We start from the raw sequence: 17,940 nt of genomic DNA, 5'->3' as shown, positions 1-17,940 counted from the left end.
TTCTTTGTGAATCTTGGAACTTATTGTTATAAATTAGAAACCATGTGTGCTGTTTGTGAAGGAATTGAATTAAGTATGCTGTAATAGAAATTCGCTGTGTATTCACTAGGCACCTGGGAATATCCAGAGCTTCCAATGACTTCATAATCTACTGGGAGAGCAAATATCCATTCCCAGATATAATGTAAGCAGTATGGTAGCCTCACAGTCAAAGAGATACAACAGAGAGCACAAATAATTACTTTCCATTGGGAAATGAGGGAAAATCTCATTAATGGACAACTTAGATATTCTTTTTCTATTCTCAGCTTATTTCTCTTCTTAACTGAATACTGTCATGGGTATTTCATCCATTACTACCATTTATTTGTGATACATTGAATATTTGGTGATTCTCACATTTATAATTTTTGCTCTTTTGTATTCCCCAAATATTAGACACGTATTTATGACCATCTTTTCTACACTTCTGTTTGAAATGTCCCATATATATCTTAGCCTCTCAAAAACTGAGCTCATCCTCTTTATGCATTCCTTTATTCTTTATCTCAGGGAATGATCAAGTCACCCACTAAAGCTGGAAATCTGAGTTATCAGTTTGACTCTCTCTCTTCCTGCTATCATCTAATCAATTTCTTATCAATTTTGTCCATTAGAATGATTTCATTTCCATGTATATATGTATGTAATCCTTTACACAACATGGGGCTCAAACTCATGACCCTACGATCAAGAGCCACAAGCTCCTCTGACAGCAGCCTAATGCCCTGGAATAATTTTATTTCTTCTCCACAATCCCTTCCAAACACCTCTCCCTTACAGAGGCATGGTTGTATACAACATGGTATATACACCTCTATCATGTTTTTATCGGGCTGTATTATAATTGTCTAGTTTTTCTGCTTCCTCTAATTGAACGTGAGCATCTTGAAGTAAAGGAATGTTACTAATGCCTTTATCTTCGGAGTCTAGCAAAAAGACTGACATGTAACATATATATAAGTAGTTTTAAAAAAATACTTTGTTGACATGAAGCAGCATATAGTCTAGATCTTGAAAATAAATAGGAACAGTAGCCTCTGGGTTGTATAAAACTGATGGCACTGATTTTCTTTTATTTATTTTACTTTTATTTTTTTAAAAAAATATTTATTTATTTATTCACGATAGATATAGAGATAGAAAGAGAGAGGCAGAGACACAGGAGGAAGGAGAAGCAGGCTCCATGCCGGGAGCCTGACATGGGACTCGATCCCAGGACTCCAGGATCGCATCCTTGGCCAAAGGCAGGAGCCAAATCTCTGAGCCACCCAGGGATCCCCCAGTGATTTTGTTTTAAACTCATGTGTACATCACATTTTTTCCTCTTTTTTTATATTATGCATTGACCCCAGAATTCCTCATATTCGTGTGGAGATTTTTACATTTTCAGATAAGTGGTAAAAGAATATTGTGAGCCACTGCTCTGTGGGGCTGAACCCAATTTTTGGGGGGTGTTGCCATTTGTATCATAGAATATGTGTATGCAAATTATTTGAATAATGTATTGCTCTGTGCTCTTATTATTCCAGGTAATAATTAGAAAATGTTAAAATAAATATTCTGATGTTAAGGAAAGTAAATGTAGGTCTCAAATTTAACAGTATCGAGATGAAATGGAGATCGTTCAGTCTATCAAAAGCGCAGGATCTTTAGTGTCATCTAGATGCCACCGGATTTAAGCTAGTTGAGTGTGGAATAGTTGAGAAAAAGAATAACGTTAGATAAAAGTTGTAGATATATGAATGATATGCAACAAATATATTGTCACTAATTGTGTCTAAAGAGAAAAGTATAGTTAAGATGTTCTAGGAATGGAACTTTATTGAGAATGAAGAAGTAGAATGAGGTTTTTATTCATATATATAGAATTGGATTCATCTCTTCTTACTCCCACTTATATGGTAACAATACTCTATAAACTAATCTGGACACATTTTTAAATATGTGGTGAGATAGATGGCTGGTAGTGTGGCAGGATATTTAAAATTTGCATAGTTTAAGGAAAGGTGAGACAAACTCATAGCCTGATTGGTAGGTGAGGGAAGTGCAGAGCATTTCTTTATTTTTACCTGAAATTGATTTAATACTATGTATTTTTAATTCTTATGAAAAACTTAGCTTGGTTAAAATATCAGAGGAGGGACACCTGGGTGGTACAGTTGGTTGGGCATCTGACTCACGGTTTTGGCTGCTGTTGTGATCTTGGGGTCATGGGATTGAGCCCCACATTGGGCTCCGTCCTAAGCGTGGAGTCTGTTTGGGGCTCTCTCCCCCCTCCCAGTGCCCTTCCCCATTCCATGCTACTCTCACTCTCAAATAAATAAATCTTTAAAATGTCAGGGGGAAAAATAGCTATTTTGGCAGTATAACTGCGCATAAACTCTGTAAGCTGGCCTGTCATTATAAACATGCTTAGTATATTTAAACGAAACACTAAAAGCCAAAAATCTAAAGGTATTTATTTCTTGATCTTGTTTTTAACTTGTCCTCATTGAGTTGTTTAATACTCAAGTGTTGTTCAAAAGGATAGAGCAATTCAGACCAGAGATTGGACACTAAAAAGGCTCAACAAAATTTAGTTATTGAGAGCGACCGTTATTTACTAGCTCTGAAAAAAAAAAACATCTCTTCTTTTGGCAGAAATTGCCCTTTGGCAACTTAAAAGTATCTTTTCTCCCTCCTCAAAGCCTCACAAATGGAAAAGTTGTGCTGAATGGATGTCTTTAGTATCTACAACCAGGAAAAAAAACTGTGTTTCTCAGAAGGGATAGTGAAAAGTCTTAAGAAAACTGGGTTATGGGTGGATTTGAACAGATTTCTTTTCTTCCACTGCAAAAAGCCTTTAGCTTGTTATCATATCTCCTAGTGGGATCAGCTTGTAGCAAATTCAGTTCCATTTCAGGAGTTACAAGTCTTCGGTTAGAGGCAGAAAACTGGAGAGAGCTCTACATCTGAACAAAGTAATCTTTGCCATTTATGAAGCTATTTTAAGCATCCATTAATTCCCCTCAAACAAAGGTAAAGAAGCTGAAGGCTTTAGTTGGCTTAAATTAAGGAGAATGATAATTCTCCTTTGTAACATATTTAATGGTACATATTCACTTCTACACGTTTGTGATGGTCCAAGTAATGCAGTGATAAAGTCTCGATTCCACTGGACAGAGAGTTCTTAGTAAACTCAAGGGTAGCTAAGAATTTGATCTGAGGCTGAGGTAGGTATTTTGTTACCTTACAGAGACCAAAAAGGCTTCCTGTCTGAAAAGGCTTCCTGTGATTTTGCCACGGTGTTTGCCACTTGGCCTCATTTTTTCCCATTTTCTTCTTTGTATCCTACATTCTGGTGAAAACAGAACTGTCCAGCTCTCAGCCGAGCCTGAGCTTATTTCACACTTGTGTCTTTATTCATCCTCCCCTCTGTGTTATAAAATTTCCACTCCTTTGAATTGCTAACTCTACTGATGCTTCAAAACTCACGTCACTGGCATCTTCTCCAGGAGACTGTTCCTAACCAGCTGGTCTGGGTGGGGTGCACTTTCTGTACCACCCCATAGCTCTCTGCCCAGTCTTTCTGTCAAACTGGGCCACACCTATCTCCTCTTATGGACTATGATGTACTCGAGAACAAATACCACTGCTTTGTAAATCTTCAGTGCAGTCTATTGTTCCAACACTTCATATGGTAAAATAATTACTTAGTTAATAATTAAATATATCAATGACTGCTATAGCTTCCTGCCTTCTGGGACTTCCAGGTTATAGAGAAGACAAATAGAAGAATACACAAATATATACATGATTCTAAGGCAATATGACAGCATAATGGGGTGGCATGATTTAGATTTGGGATCAGGAAAGTCTTTGGGGAGAGGACAATGAAATTTGAGACCTGAAGAATGAATAGGAGTTAACCAGACCAAGAGTAGGGGTAGGAAGAGCAGCCTCAACAGAGCAAAGAGCACGGATTAAAGGCCCTTTGCAAATCTATGTTAGGCTTTTTAAAACGTTCACAGCATTTTGTTGAGGAATCGTTTATATAAAATAATTTTATATATTTACACTGATTTTAAGGAGAGAGCTTTGCAATTTTGACACGTATATGCAGTCGTGTAACTACTATCCAGATCAAATACCATTTTTATCACCCCATATGTTTCCTTGTTTCCTCTATTTTAAACCATTTCACCCCAGGGGGTAGCAACTATTCTGGCTTTCATCGCTCAGTATGATGCCTTCAAAGAACTTGAAAAAAATTTAGTGAAACAAAGGTAGGGAGTAAGGGGTTGGTAGAGAGATGTGAATACAGTGGTTAAGGGGAATGGCAGGTCATGGAGAGTCTTGAGGACCTGGTTCAAGATTTGGAATTTTGGCATAAGTGAAACGAATAGCTGTTGAAGACCCAAGCGGAGGTGACATGATTGGATTCATGTATTAATAGCTATACTGATTAGAGAGGGTTAAAAGTATAAATAAAGGAACCAGTTAGGAAAAGCTAACCTAATATTCTAGGGTTAGAGATGACAGTGGCACGAGCCAAGGAATAGCATGTAAATGCAGAACAATCAATAAATATAAGATCTAATTTGGAGTTTGTGGACAAACATTTATTAAAATAAACTCTATTATTTTAGCAAAGAACATCATTAAAAGTTATGGTTGCTAATTTAAACAGCTAATGTTGCTAAAAGCTAATAGAGATATTCTCCCAATTTTAAGTAGGATTTATTATTTCCTATTATTTCCCTACTTAATAATGAATTCTACCTATGAAGGGAATATTGCTTGAGTTTTCTATAATAACTATCCTAGTATTTGCCTTTTGGATTTAAAAAAGATTTTCCATCTTTCTCTCCATCTTTAACCATGAGAAAGTCTTTCTTTCTTTTTGTAATGAGTTTAAAGTCATACCCAAACCGAAATTTTCATTTTTACGTATTCACATTCTCAAAATATGACTCACTCTGCCAGCAAAAATCAGTATGCAGAGTGAATACTCCAAAGAAACATGCTGTTGAACACTGTTACCCTTAGATTAGATTTGAAGTACTTAAGCAAATAAAATGACATGTATTACTTAGGTGAAACATCATCTCCTTTACCAAACATTTATTTTAGTTTGCTTGTTTTTCCTGTTTTGAAGAAAAGAGTTTATTTCTCCAAATAGTTCAGTCAGTTTTTGTTTTGTTTGTGTCCACGTTTTGACAACCTGATGCTTGTTTTTGATTCTTTATCTAAGCGGTAAGATGGGATGTTAAGAAGTGGTTAGGTTACTGTATTAATTTCCTAATGCTGCCACAACAAAATGCCACAAGAAGGGTGACTTAAAACAGCAGAAATTTATTGCCTCCGAGTTCTAGAGGCTAGAAGTTCAAAATCAAGGTGTCAGCAGGGCCATGTTCCCTTGACACTCTGGGTGGAAGAATCCTTCCTTGCCTCTTTCGAGCTTCTGGTGCTTTACAGGCCATCTTTGGCATTCTTTGGCTTATAGATGCGTGGCTCCAACTGTGTCTTCACATGGCATTCCTTTATAAGGACACGAGTCATGTGGAATTAGAAACCCACTGTATTCCAGCGTGACCACAGCCAAACTAATTACATCTACAATGACCATATTTCCAAATAAGGTCACATTCTGAGAGACTGAGGGTTAGGATTTCAGTGTATTTTTTTTTTTTATGAGGGGAGCGGGACATGATTCAACTTATAACAGTTACCAAAAACAGTAAAAGTAAAAGCTTCTGCCGCTGGGACACTGCCTCCCAACCAACCTCTCCATTTGCTACAAATATAGAAAAATAACTAAATAAAGATATGAAAAGCTTGTGTGTATACACACACTCACCTTTATAGACCTAGAATGGATCCCATCACTGATAACTCATGGAATAGTTAAGGAAGCTGTGAAAATGTTGTTTTAAATTTCCACGTCGAGTTCATTCCTTTTATTTTGGCATAGTCATTAGCAAAATTTTCTTAGAGCAGGCTATGCCTCTTTTTTTGTAGTATCAGCACATTTGTTTTCATTCCTTTCTCTGTAGAGTAAATTTAATATAGGCAAAATAAAATGGAATTCTGATGGACAGCTTCTGTTTCTCCATCCTGGATGAGATGGCTTACAAAATACCAAAGTGCTCAGCAATACGGCTTACAGTGGATTTTTAACTGCTTCTTCCTTACACTCGGGAAGATGCATCATTTGTAGTGAGTCTCACTACTCTGGACAGGTTATCTAAATAATTCAGTTACTCTAGCTCTGAATTTTCTCTGTAACCTGATTTTTTCCCCACTAGATTCTCTAATCATTCTGTAATACTCAACTGACATTTAATGCACGTCCACAGTATACCAGACACAATGAAACAGAGATATTTTCCAACTCCTTAACAACTAAGTCTAGGACTATTTTTCCTGGCTACTTTTCTTAACAACTTTAGCGATGGATTATCGTGCATTTAACTATAGGAATCAGTTAAACAGACTAGAAGGATGAGTAAATACATTGGAGGATGTTATAGTTATTCTTGTACCCTGTGCTGTGCTTTTGTGACTAGTGTTTTCTTATATATATATATATTTTTGTTTCAGCTGAAAGAGACATCAGTGTCTACTGTGGGGTGCAGGCCATTACAATGAAGATTAATTTTTGCACCGTACTGTTCTCGGGTTATTCTGAAACCGATCTGGCACTGAATGGAAGGCATGGGGACTCCCACTGCAGGGGGTTCATCAATAACAACACCTTCCCCGCAGTGGTCATTTTCATCATCAATCTCAGCACCTTGGAGGGCTGTGGAAACAACTTAGTGGTAAGACAAGTGTGAAATTATGTGCTGGGTTTGGGGTCACGACAAAAAGTCTCCCCATTTCATGAAGTAATCAGAAACCCAGTCTCTCTTTCAAGAAAAAACTCCAATAAAACTGAACAGGTCACTTCCTTTGCCTGTTGGAGGCTTCCGACATACAATTTTATTTCCCAGTAATGGTTCTGCTTACTGTAGCTGAGCAGTTGAGGGGCATGAGTTCAGCTGTGCTCTTCTAAACAGCATTAGTTGTGTGAGTGACATTGATGAGTAGGCCCCTACAGCTTATCATTAGCTATGCTTCTCATGTTTTTTCTGGAACTATCTTATCATACAAAATTTGTTTGTTCTGGTGAGTTTGGCAATGATCCCTTGGCCCGTTGCTTCTTAGTGACCTCATTCAGAAAGAAAGATGAAATATAGAATGGGAAACTCAGAATCTTCCAGGTTCCAAGTTTTACCATGGAATGACCCACAGCAATGTTTTGTGGAAGAGGGCTGTTAGCATTTCCAGTGTGATATTCTTCACCATGTGGGTCTGTCCTTTGAATTTCCAAATGTTTTTCATACCCAAACTTACTCATGAAATCCCAATATATTGTTCAAAAAAGGAAACCTCTCTAGTCATTGTGAAAATTAAAATACTGCTTCAAACATTTCCACCCTGAATGAGAACCACTAATCTATGCTATTCATTTATTTATGCTTTCATTGAACACCAAAAAGAAAAAAAAAAGGAAAAGAGAAGAAAAGGAATTGAATAAGAAATTGATTCTCCCAGGAATTACAATTAATTCAAGTATAAATATTGTTATTTGAGGGGTGTTACACTGAAATTCATTGAGTTCTGTTTTTCATTTTGCTTGTTTAAATATAATCTTATTGGTAAATCCTAACACAGACAAAAAGGAGACACAATGAGCATTCCCACTTAGCCCAGTGAATGAGGAGAAACTGGCTCTTCCTCTTCATAAATTATTGTTTGAGATTAAAAGAGAAGGCTTAATTTCTCTAAGGGAAGGATTTCTAAGACTGGATGGGAGATGGCAGACAAGAAAAAGATTTCTTTGATCTCCTTCCTTATCTTTTCCCAGAGGGCATTTAGAATATTGTGCCCCTGACCATTTCCAAGCCTGTAGCATAAGTATTGTTGACTCTTTTTATTAAAAACATTTATTCATCTCTCTGAGTTGTGCGCAAAGAGGTTATGAGGTGGGCCTCAGGGAGAGTGACGCAGGCTGCTTATTACATGTCTGTGTTTCCTCGTGGAAGGAGGAGCCTAAATGGAGAGCCAAGTTTTCCCTCCTCCCACCATACCCTGGGATCGATGTCTCCTTCATGGCACTTTCTTCTTTGGATTTAAGTCTTGCCCTGCTGCCAAGAAAACAATTCAGGAGTGATGCCAGGCAAAGCATCTGTGTGTGTGTTTGTGTGTGTGTGTGTGTGTGTACATGCATTCGCATGTGCACATGCTATTTAATTTTTAAAAATCTAAAAAAAATCTGAATAATTTGGATATAAAAATGGCTATATACGTGTGTGTGTGTGTGTGTGTGTGTGTTGTTTGTTTTGTTTTCACAGAGTTAGTATATTTAGTTAGCCAGTCAGGGAAGTGTGGGAGGAAGGGGAAGATGTGCTTATTTTTTTCATTTTTGGCATGGACGTCACCAGCTTTGGAGTCTGCTCCAAGGACAATCCTACATAGGAAAAGTTAAGTAGACTGCTACATCATTGGATTAGAATAAAAACATGTTTTCGTTTGTAATGATTCTAGCTCTGCTCAAAAATTAGTTAGAAATTGCCTCAGCTTTGCCCATGTGCTTATAAGTTTACGCATAAAGCTTATTCTATTTATTGAAAGTATTACAGGTTTCCATAATATCTGCTAAAAGTATTTATTGAGAGTCATACTGCCTTTGACATAATGGGGAGGCTCTATGGTGTTATGAAACTCGAGAACATTATTGACTATTCCCAAAATGATGGTTCTTAAATTTTAGTGGGATTGAAGAATCCAATGAAACCTAATCAGTCTCGGGAAAATACACATATGGACAATATTTTGATATAACTTCTGGGAGTTCATGATCCCTCTGAAACCCATCTATGAACTATTGCCCTGGAAAGAAAGAAGAGTCTCCATATATGTACCACAGAGTAAGGCCCTCAGATTGACTCTTAGAAGATTTATGACCTTGATTCATTTGTTCAGAATTTATCTCAGGGTTCCCAAGATGCTGGTGTCACTGTGTGGTGATGACCGTGCCAAAGCAAACAAGGCTAAGTGGAGTCACTCCCCACAAAGAGCTCTGATTACATGGAAAGGGACTGCTGGTTCAGCAGACTGCTCATGCACTGTGACTCCTATGATGCAAATGAGCACTACCTACGTCAGGAGTTTTCCTAGGGAACATGAGATCCAGGGGAGAAGCAGGACAGGTCATGGTGAAGTGGGGAAGAAAGAGGCAGAGGGAGCATATGCAAAGTCGCAAGAAGGGTCCTACAGCTGGGACATTATTAACCAAGAGTATGAGTCCAAAGATATGAAGCCAAAGTCAAAAACAAGATCAGATTAATAGGAATCTTTTAAGCCAAGCCACAGAATTTGGACCTTACTCATGAACATTTTTGAACTACTTGTTGTAGCACTCTGAACATGTAATCTCTCTCCTTTCTTATTTGTGAAATGTGAATAAAGAGTCTTTGGTGAATATGAAGTTTCATTTAGTTAAAAGACATATATAATCACTTATAAATAGCATTATTTTGTATATAATCTCAAAGCTATGGCAGGCTGCAGTTGAAATAGACCCTAGAACTAATGTGGTCTAATGTTTTATTTTGCATATGAAATGCCTAGATTTATAGATAGCTATTAAATCTCTGAACTTGATCTACTATTCTAACAGGTATCCACAATTCCTGGAGTCAGTGCTTATGGAAATACAACTTCAGTACAAATAGGAAATATTTCAGGATACATTGATACTCCAGACCCACCAACAATCATCAGCTATCTACCTGGGCTTCTTTACAAATTTAGTTGTAGCTACCCACTGGAATACCTGGTTAATAATACTCAGCTTGCCTCGTAAGTTCACATTCTATCCTTGCTTTCACAGTCTGTGTTTATGTTTGGGTCATTTTTTTTTTATCTTCAAGAGACTTATAAAGATAGCAGGGTTTGTTGAGAATAGCCAAACTCAAAGTAATGGAAACCATATTAAGTCTTGTATTTATCTATCTATCATCTATCTATCTATCTATCATCTATCATCTATCTATCCAACATTGTTATGACCCATATCAACAGATCAGATATATATATATTTCCCCCAAAATTAAAGCTGGCTCAAACTGGTTGGATGTCTACCTGGGATTCTACTCACGCCCTTCAGAATTGCCCAAGAAGCTCAGAACTCCGTGTACTTATGCAGTCCAGAAGAGCTGTCCCATTTCCAGTGCATAGAACAGCTACTGCATTGTTAAGTCCTGTTTGGCTTCAGTCTCTGCCATCTGCTCTCAGTGTTGGACTCTGCTGCCTCAGAATCTGAGGACTGCATGCCTTTTGCTGCAGACACAGCACAGGTGCCGATGGTTCCCAAAGAGCGGTGGCAACACTCAGAGCCAAAGAGCTTCAGATATGCGCTGAGGCCACAGCCTTTTGTTTATAGTCCTGCATTCATTCATTTTTCCCAAAGTACCTACTCCAAGACAGGGCTCTATTCACATTACAGCACAGTCATCTGGATTTGTCAAATAGGTTTGACAAGATGGTGTAGCTGAGTAAAAACTTTCTCTCCTCGGTGCTAGAATTTGCTTTCACAAAGGCGTAGTTATTGTTTAATCTCAGTCATGAGTGAATGTAGAGGCCACATTCTGTTTCAGTTTAAAAAAATGATCACAGCTGGTTGTGATGGCACAATGATGATAAATACCTGGGTGAAAAGCAAGGCTGGGAAAGCAAGAAAGGCTTGGAGTCAAAACAATGCAGGTGTAGAGGGAAGTGAGTCATTAGGGTGTCATGGATTAGTCTGCTCCCTCTCTTCCTCAGTAAACACATTCCTGAGATGCCGTGTACATGGAAATCCATTCATTTATTCAATAAATAGTTATCATACTTCTACTATGTGCCATGCAATGTTCTACCAATGAACAAAGTAAAACAAAATCTCTGATCTCATGAAACGTCTAATGGGATTGATGAAAGCGTGTCTGTTTCAGATTCCAATGCTATTGGAATGACGTTCTTCTTTAAAAAGTCTCATATATGTAATGCAAAATAGAAAGATGCCTTTGTAAAGAAAAAGACCGTAAAGAACAGTCTGTCTTTATTTGGTCTCTCTTGCTTTTTGATTATTTATCTGTTCAGTGATTTAAATAGTGTGCGTATTCCGGGCCTGGTTAAAAAGTATGTCAAGCTTACTCAAGAGTTTTAGTGCCTTAAATCCAACATTAATGTATAACTGAAACTTTTAATTTAGAATCTCATCAATGCTTTCCTTTCTCTAAATCTGTTTTAGGTCCTCAGCGGCTATTTCTGTGAGAGAGAACAATGGTACATTTGTCAGCACTTTGAATCTGCTCCTTTATAATGTGAGTTGATAGGTGAAGGATGTCATGTTGTCTTGTACCGTTCTGAGGAGCCATTTATGCGGATGGATTTTATATGAAAAGCTACCAAGAGCCACATTAACCCTGTTATACTTAAAAAAAAAAAACCCTGTTATACTTTGGTAGCATTTATGCATCTTACTAGCATTTTTTTATATCTTAGTGATAAATATACTAAAAACTATTACTTTCTAAAAGTTGATAAATGACTTAGATTTTATTTGTAAATGTGATTCTACATAGCTACTCCAAATGTCTATCTACATTTTTATGTATATATTTATTTGCACACATGTGTATGTAGCCATAGTCAGGGTCAAGAATTTGGAAGTAATATTTTTGTGATAAAAAGATAGGAAGAGTCCAAATGATGCTTTCCTTGGTGACGAATGTGTTAATGTTTTCCATATGGGCTTTGGCTGATGATAATTCTATCACATTTGAAATAATTTGGGTCGACTACATGGTATTGTCTAAACTCTTGTCATGTAAATATCGACAGTGGCAGCAAAACGTGAAAAATACATGGATTTCTATTTATAACTCTAACATTAATCCCCCAAATGATATTTTCATGTTGATTAAAAATTTTTATTCATACATTTTAAATGCCTGATTTAAATATCAATTTTTCAATCTATCAACCAACATTTTTGTAAATTATGAATCTGATTTTTACATTATTATTCATGTCATCATGGCACTGAGTTATAATTCATGCAACTGATTTAAAAGTCAGTGCTTTATACTTTGAATATAATGAGCTATAAATATTGTAGTAGGACATTTTCCAAAGGCATTTAAAAAAATCATGTTTATAAGTGTGTAGTCTGACACCACTGAGTTCTAAACAACAAATTAAAATGTGTTGGAATGAAGATTGCCTTTCTGTCATTTCTAAACTTTCTTCTGGAAGGAGAAACTGCCAAGTTACTTGGTTCCACAATACTCAGCAAATACGTGACAATATTCATTCCCAATATGGCCAGATAGTTATTATTGTTTTGAGCAATATTTTTAAATTGGAAAATTCCTATCTGTTGATTTATATGTGTAAGGTCCCTGGGGTAGAATTGAGGTGACTGGTTTGGATTCAGTATTTGTTATATTTGAGTGAAACAAAGATGATACTTCCTCATTCTAAAAAAGAAAAAAAAAACTATGCTCACATGGCATTGATTGACGCATTTTTTTTTTTTTGTGAAATTAAACTATTCTACTGGAAAAGCAGAAAATAAAAATTTAGAAGTGCGGATTTGGGGAGAGCTTTGCTCTGAGGGTCTTTCCTTTATAATTAGAAATAGTATTCTCCTGTTATGAGCTAGGCATAATCCTTCAAAAACTTTCTAGAATCTTAACACTAAATAAAAGCCTATGATTTGGTGATAACCTTAAGATTTTAATTCTATGGTAAAAAGGTAACCAATTGTTTGATATAATACAGTAAATGAAATAGATAGTGTCAAAACATGTCTTTTGTTTTTTGATGTCTTGTGCTTTATATTTGATAAGATTCAACATCTTAAGAGCCCTGATGAGAATAGGTTGTAAGACTATAATTCAGAAAACAGAATAAACACATCTAATTTTTACCCAGTTTGCAATAAAGCTGTCATTGATGATTGAATTAAAATTAACTGAATTTTAAAAGTTATTTACTGAACAATTATGTAATGAAATTTGACAATTTCTCCACAAAATACGTTTTAAATGAACAGACGACTTTTTAGAGCAGTTTTAGGTTTACAGAAAAACTGACCTGGATTTCCTCTATTATTTACAACTTGATTTTGGTGTATATTTGTTACGATTGATGAACCTGCATTGGTATATTAACTGAAATCGATAGTTTATATTTGGTTTCACTCTTCATAAACATTTTGTGGATTTCGACAAATGTCGATGACATAAATCCATCATTAATGTACAAAATAGAAGATTCTCACTGCCCCCCAACTATTTTTTTAACATGGTTGTAATATGGTGCCATGTTACAGGATATTACCAAACTAGTAATTTATGTAAGCCTCCAGTTTTAAAATAAATAAGTCACAAAGTGAAAAGTACAGCCTAGGGAATATAGTCAATTGTGTGGTAGTAACAAGGAAAAAAATCCTAGTAATTTACACTAGAAAAAAATGGATTTCCTTTCTTTCACTTATTGATCCAAAATCATACTTATTATAATTGTTTGGAACACTAACATTTAGCTGTCCATATGTAATTTTATTGCAGCATTTCAGACTAAGTATTGTTTTATAACCATTAATGGTTATATCTTCCTATTTCATATGCAGAGTTTTTTATTTTTAATCCATAAGAATGATGAAAAGTTACATTATATAGCTACTATTCTCATTCTTTGGAAAGGAAAAGTTGTGCCTAATTTGGATTCATCCAATTGTTTATTTCTATGTGTTCTGGAAGCTAGTAAATATACTTAAGAAAATTTTATTTATAAAAAATGATGACTTTAATTGGCTATGTGATTTCCATGTATGTGGATTATTTCAAGTTGAACTGTGGTCTTATTTTTGTATAATATAAATGTATCAGTTTTCTTCTCTGTGGAAATGGAAAGTGAAGATGACTTTGTGAATTTGAATTATACCTAAATATTAGTGTCTTCTGGGCAAATACAGAAAGAGTAAGTCTGAAATAGTATCATAGTAATAATGTTTCTTAAAAGTTGAAGAAAAAGTCTAAAATAAATATAGTTGACTTTAGGTACAATGTTGCACTAACAAGCATAAAAAAGCAACTATACAAACCAAAGGAAAAAAAATACTTTTTAGAAGCAATTTTAAGAGGAAAAATGTGATGATTCATGACTAAACCACAGCTGAGTCACATCATTTGCAAATGACTTAGCAGTATAATACTTGTAAAAAAGTAAAAAACTCTTCTGGACACTGCTGATGCAAATATAAGATTAAAGATCTGTATATTTAATGAAGTGTGGAATATTTGGAGAAGTTTGCAAAGGGAGCTGAAAAAGATAAATAAAAATACTACCTATTAGAAATGGTTGGGGGAGCTATTACCATTTATCACAGAAATATAGAAAAAAGGTACAGCATATAATCCCTCATTTATCTGTCTTTATTTGGGAATAAAAGTGCCACTTTTTCAAAAATAAAGTGTGCAAGCCATAATTTAAAAAATTCAAAATCTGTTGCTTTCTTTCCAGCTTCTTAAATAGCTTACATTTTTAGAAGTTCTTTTCTTTTCCGTCTTTTTGCATTCTACAGTTTTTTTCTGTTTTTTTTAAACTATTAAAGTTGCCACTTCTCAATTTCTAAACTATTGCTTTAATACTGTAAACTGGGAAGTAATATAAATAAGCTCTCTAGAACTGTTATAAAATAAGGGTAATTAGATAGAAGTGAAGTCCCGAGACACTGTTCTATAAGTAATTGGGAAGGAATCAGGTGAAGGAACTCCATGGCATACATTTTGGCAACTTGCAGGACAAGTTGGTCTTTTGGGGGGTTTTCAAATACATTTTGGTAATTTCAGATTGTCAGATAAGTGATTTGTGGCAAATGAGAGATTATCAAGAGTGTAAAGACCTACGACTCCAATGGCAAAGGGTTTAAACTAAAATAGACATAACTCAAAGAAACTGAGTATTAGCCACTAATGTAATTTAAATAAATGAGGTATTAATTTAAATAAACTCTATATCCACAATTGATTATTAAGCAAATTAAAAACTAACCACTGACTATTAACTGTTGAATGCAATTTAAATACACTGAACATTAACCATTATATATGATAAGCTATAGAAACAAAAATATTTATTCACAGAAATGAATTTGTTACTCGTTTAAGAACAGTTCTGCTGAAAAACTAGAGGATTAACTAGATCCTTTTTGCTGTTGATTCTGTTTATTTATGTTGATTTGCCCCCTCTTTATATGATATTATTGTTTTAAGTGGTAAATGTATTGTTTGGAAGACAATGACAGATTAATTGCTCATTTTTTTCACCATTAGGATTCAACCTACAGTCAGCAGTTAATTATCCCAAGTATAGGATTACCTTTGAAAACCAAAGTATTTGCAGCTGTACAAGCCACTAATCTGGATGGCAGGTATTTTCAAACATCTTTTTTTGTTGTTGTTGGCTAAAACATTTTGACCACGTAAAGCCTCATGAATCATAAAGTTTGCTCATTTCATTTTTAATTTAAAAAATACTGTCATTGCCACATCATTTAGGAATGCTAGTAAATAGAAATAACAAATTGCAAAGATTAAGGGATGACAGTTATTTTGTGTCATTAATTGGAAAATAACAAGTCTTCCCATAAAGAAGGAGGGAGAATTACTGGAAGAGGGAATGGGCTGATCTTCTGGAATACCACAACGTTCTGTTCTTTCATCTGAAAGATGATGAATCACATGCAATCATTTTGTGACCACTGAAGATTTGTGCACTTTACTATGTGTATGTTACTATTCAATAAAAATTTATTAAAATCAAAAGAACTCTCCCCATAATGATCTGGGCCAAAATTATTTAAAATGATCCTCAGAAACATCTCCATAAAAAACCCTAAATCAATGAAGTTTCATATGATCAGTTTCATATGATCACGTTTTAGATAATCCAGAATGATCAACATTGAAAGGGAATTCTAAAGCTGAGGATCCCATCCTACCCTATAATAACATTATAATGTGTACATGGTTTACTTTGGGTTTCTCACCTATTATTACATAAACTTTGTATCCTGAAGAGTATTCTCCAGTATACTCTGGAAATTTAGTTCCTCCCTTTTTTTCTTCTTAGTATTGCTGTTCTTGGATCTTTAAAACTATCTTATCAAATGCAGGATTTTAAAAAAAATGTTGGCATTTACTTCCCATAGACTAGTAATTTTTATAACAGCAGAGTTGGAAGGAAATAATGCATAAACCTAGGCACAGTATGTCTTGTGGAGGAAGGCTGTGTATTTGCCTCATGGTTTTCTTTTATCTAAAACAGTGTCTAAAAAAAAAAAGAAAAAAAGAAAAAAATAATAAAACAGTGTCTATCATAGACCTCCCACTCTCACCACCACTGATTCTGGCATAATTTTCAGTGTATGATTTATGCACCAAACTCCTTGTTGTATATAGTATAATATCTTCCATCATTTGTTGGAGATAGTAATTTCTGGAAACAAAAGGCTGTTGTTCATAGTGAACGTAGAAGCATCTCTGTAGCTCACTTTTGGCTTTTGTTTCTTCTTATACACAATTTTTGTGTTTGTGTGATATTAACCTTAGCCCCACTTGATATAGGATGGCAGTTTGCTGCAGATTTTTAAACACCTTGAGCTTAGGAGAACATTTTAATAATCAAGAAGCCTCTGAAATAACTAATAAAAATATGATCCTATTCTATGGGGTAAGACATTTGTCAATATTTACTTCCCTTGGATTAGTAACTAATATCCAAAAGGAGGTTCTGACTCTCGGCTATGCTTGCCTCTTTCTGCAGATGGAATGTCTTAATGGATTATTGCTACACAACCCCATCAGGGAACCCAAATGATGATATTCGATATGATCTCTTCCTTAGGTAAGTCGTGTATTGATAGCAAAATCCTAGTTGTAGATAGTTGAAATGAAAACTCCAAGATAGATAAACAAATTGTAGGGCACTTCTATAGCTTTAAGTTTAAAGTTACATTTTGAGCTTTTAGTCCTTACAAAGCTGGAAGCATAAGACTTGAGCAGAGTTTTCAACACAAAAATGCTGATAAAGCTATTGTTGAATGAAACTGCAAGTAAGTTAGGTCCATCAAAGATGTTTTATTCATGTTTAGGACATATGGGAATATTTCACTGTCTGAGAAAAAGCACGGTTTGGATATTATTGGTAATCAGAGAAAGGCAGGGGGAGGTACTATTTATTCACAGCTAGACAGTCTCATTGTATGTCATGGAAAGTAAAATTAAAGTAATGGTATAGATAATTTAGACCCCAAAATGCTTTTCTTCATTTATCAGTATTTAATATGAAAGTATGATATAAGCCTACTATTCCTTTTTTATCAGAGCCAATAACTTCAACTTCATTCCCCAATAGACAATGATAGAGTGAATGCAATCTACATTTGGGGAAAGGGGACATTGATCATAAAAACATTCAATCATCCCAGTTTCCTTTCAGCATTTTTATCTGACAGCAGAGCAGACTTGAGAGTCAAGCAATGGCTTCTAATCATGCTTATAAAATGCAGTTGGCTCCGATCACTGCTGCTTATTGACACATGATGGGAGCAATATGATGGGAAACCAAAAGAATATGTTTTATTGGTTAATCAAGGTTAAGAGGATGGTCAGAGGCTAGGTCAAACTGACACTCTTACATCCTATTGCTGGAAGTGTTAATTTGGGCAACATTTTGGGGGGAAAAAAAGTCTGTATCAAAAGCCTTAAAATATTCCATATTCTTTGATTGAATATCCACAAATTTGGAAGCATATTA

At 35.3% G+C, this 17,940-nt stretch overlaps 1 protein-coding gene across 1 annotated transcript in view; it reads left to right on the top strand.

Moving 5' to 3' along the window:
- ZPLD1 (zona pellucida like domain containing 1) overlaps window positions 1-17,940 on the top strand; it is a 250,430-nt gene that overhangs the window by 216,541 nt on the left and 15,949 nt on the right. Inside the window, exons 5-9 of the mRNA XM_055316249.1 lie at window positions 6,625-6,845; window positions 9,749-9,930; window positions 11,363-11,435; window positions 15,456-15,553; window positions 16,948-17,028. Of these exons, the coding sequence (XP_055172224.1) occupies window positions 6,625-6,845; window positions 9,749-9,930; window positions 11,363-11,435; window positions 15,456-15,553; window positions 16,948-17,028 (655 nt within the window). The remainder of the gene's footprint in view (window positions 1-6,624; window positions 6,846-9,748; window positions 9,931-11,362; window positions 11,436-15,455; window positions 15,554-16,947; window positions 17,029-17,940) is intronic.

Source organism: Nyctereutes procyonoides, unplaced genomic scaffold (assembly GCF_905146905.1).
Source record: "Nyctereutes procyonoides isolate TBG_1078 unplaced genomic scaffold, NYPRO_anot_genome, whole genome shotgun sequence".
Taxonomy (NCBI): Eukaryota; Metazoa; Chordata; class Mammalia; order Carnivora; family Canidae; genus Nyctereutes; species Nyctereutes procyonoides.
This window is presented reverse-complemented; position numbering and strand designations above follow the sequence as displayed.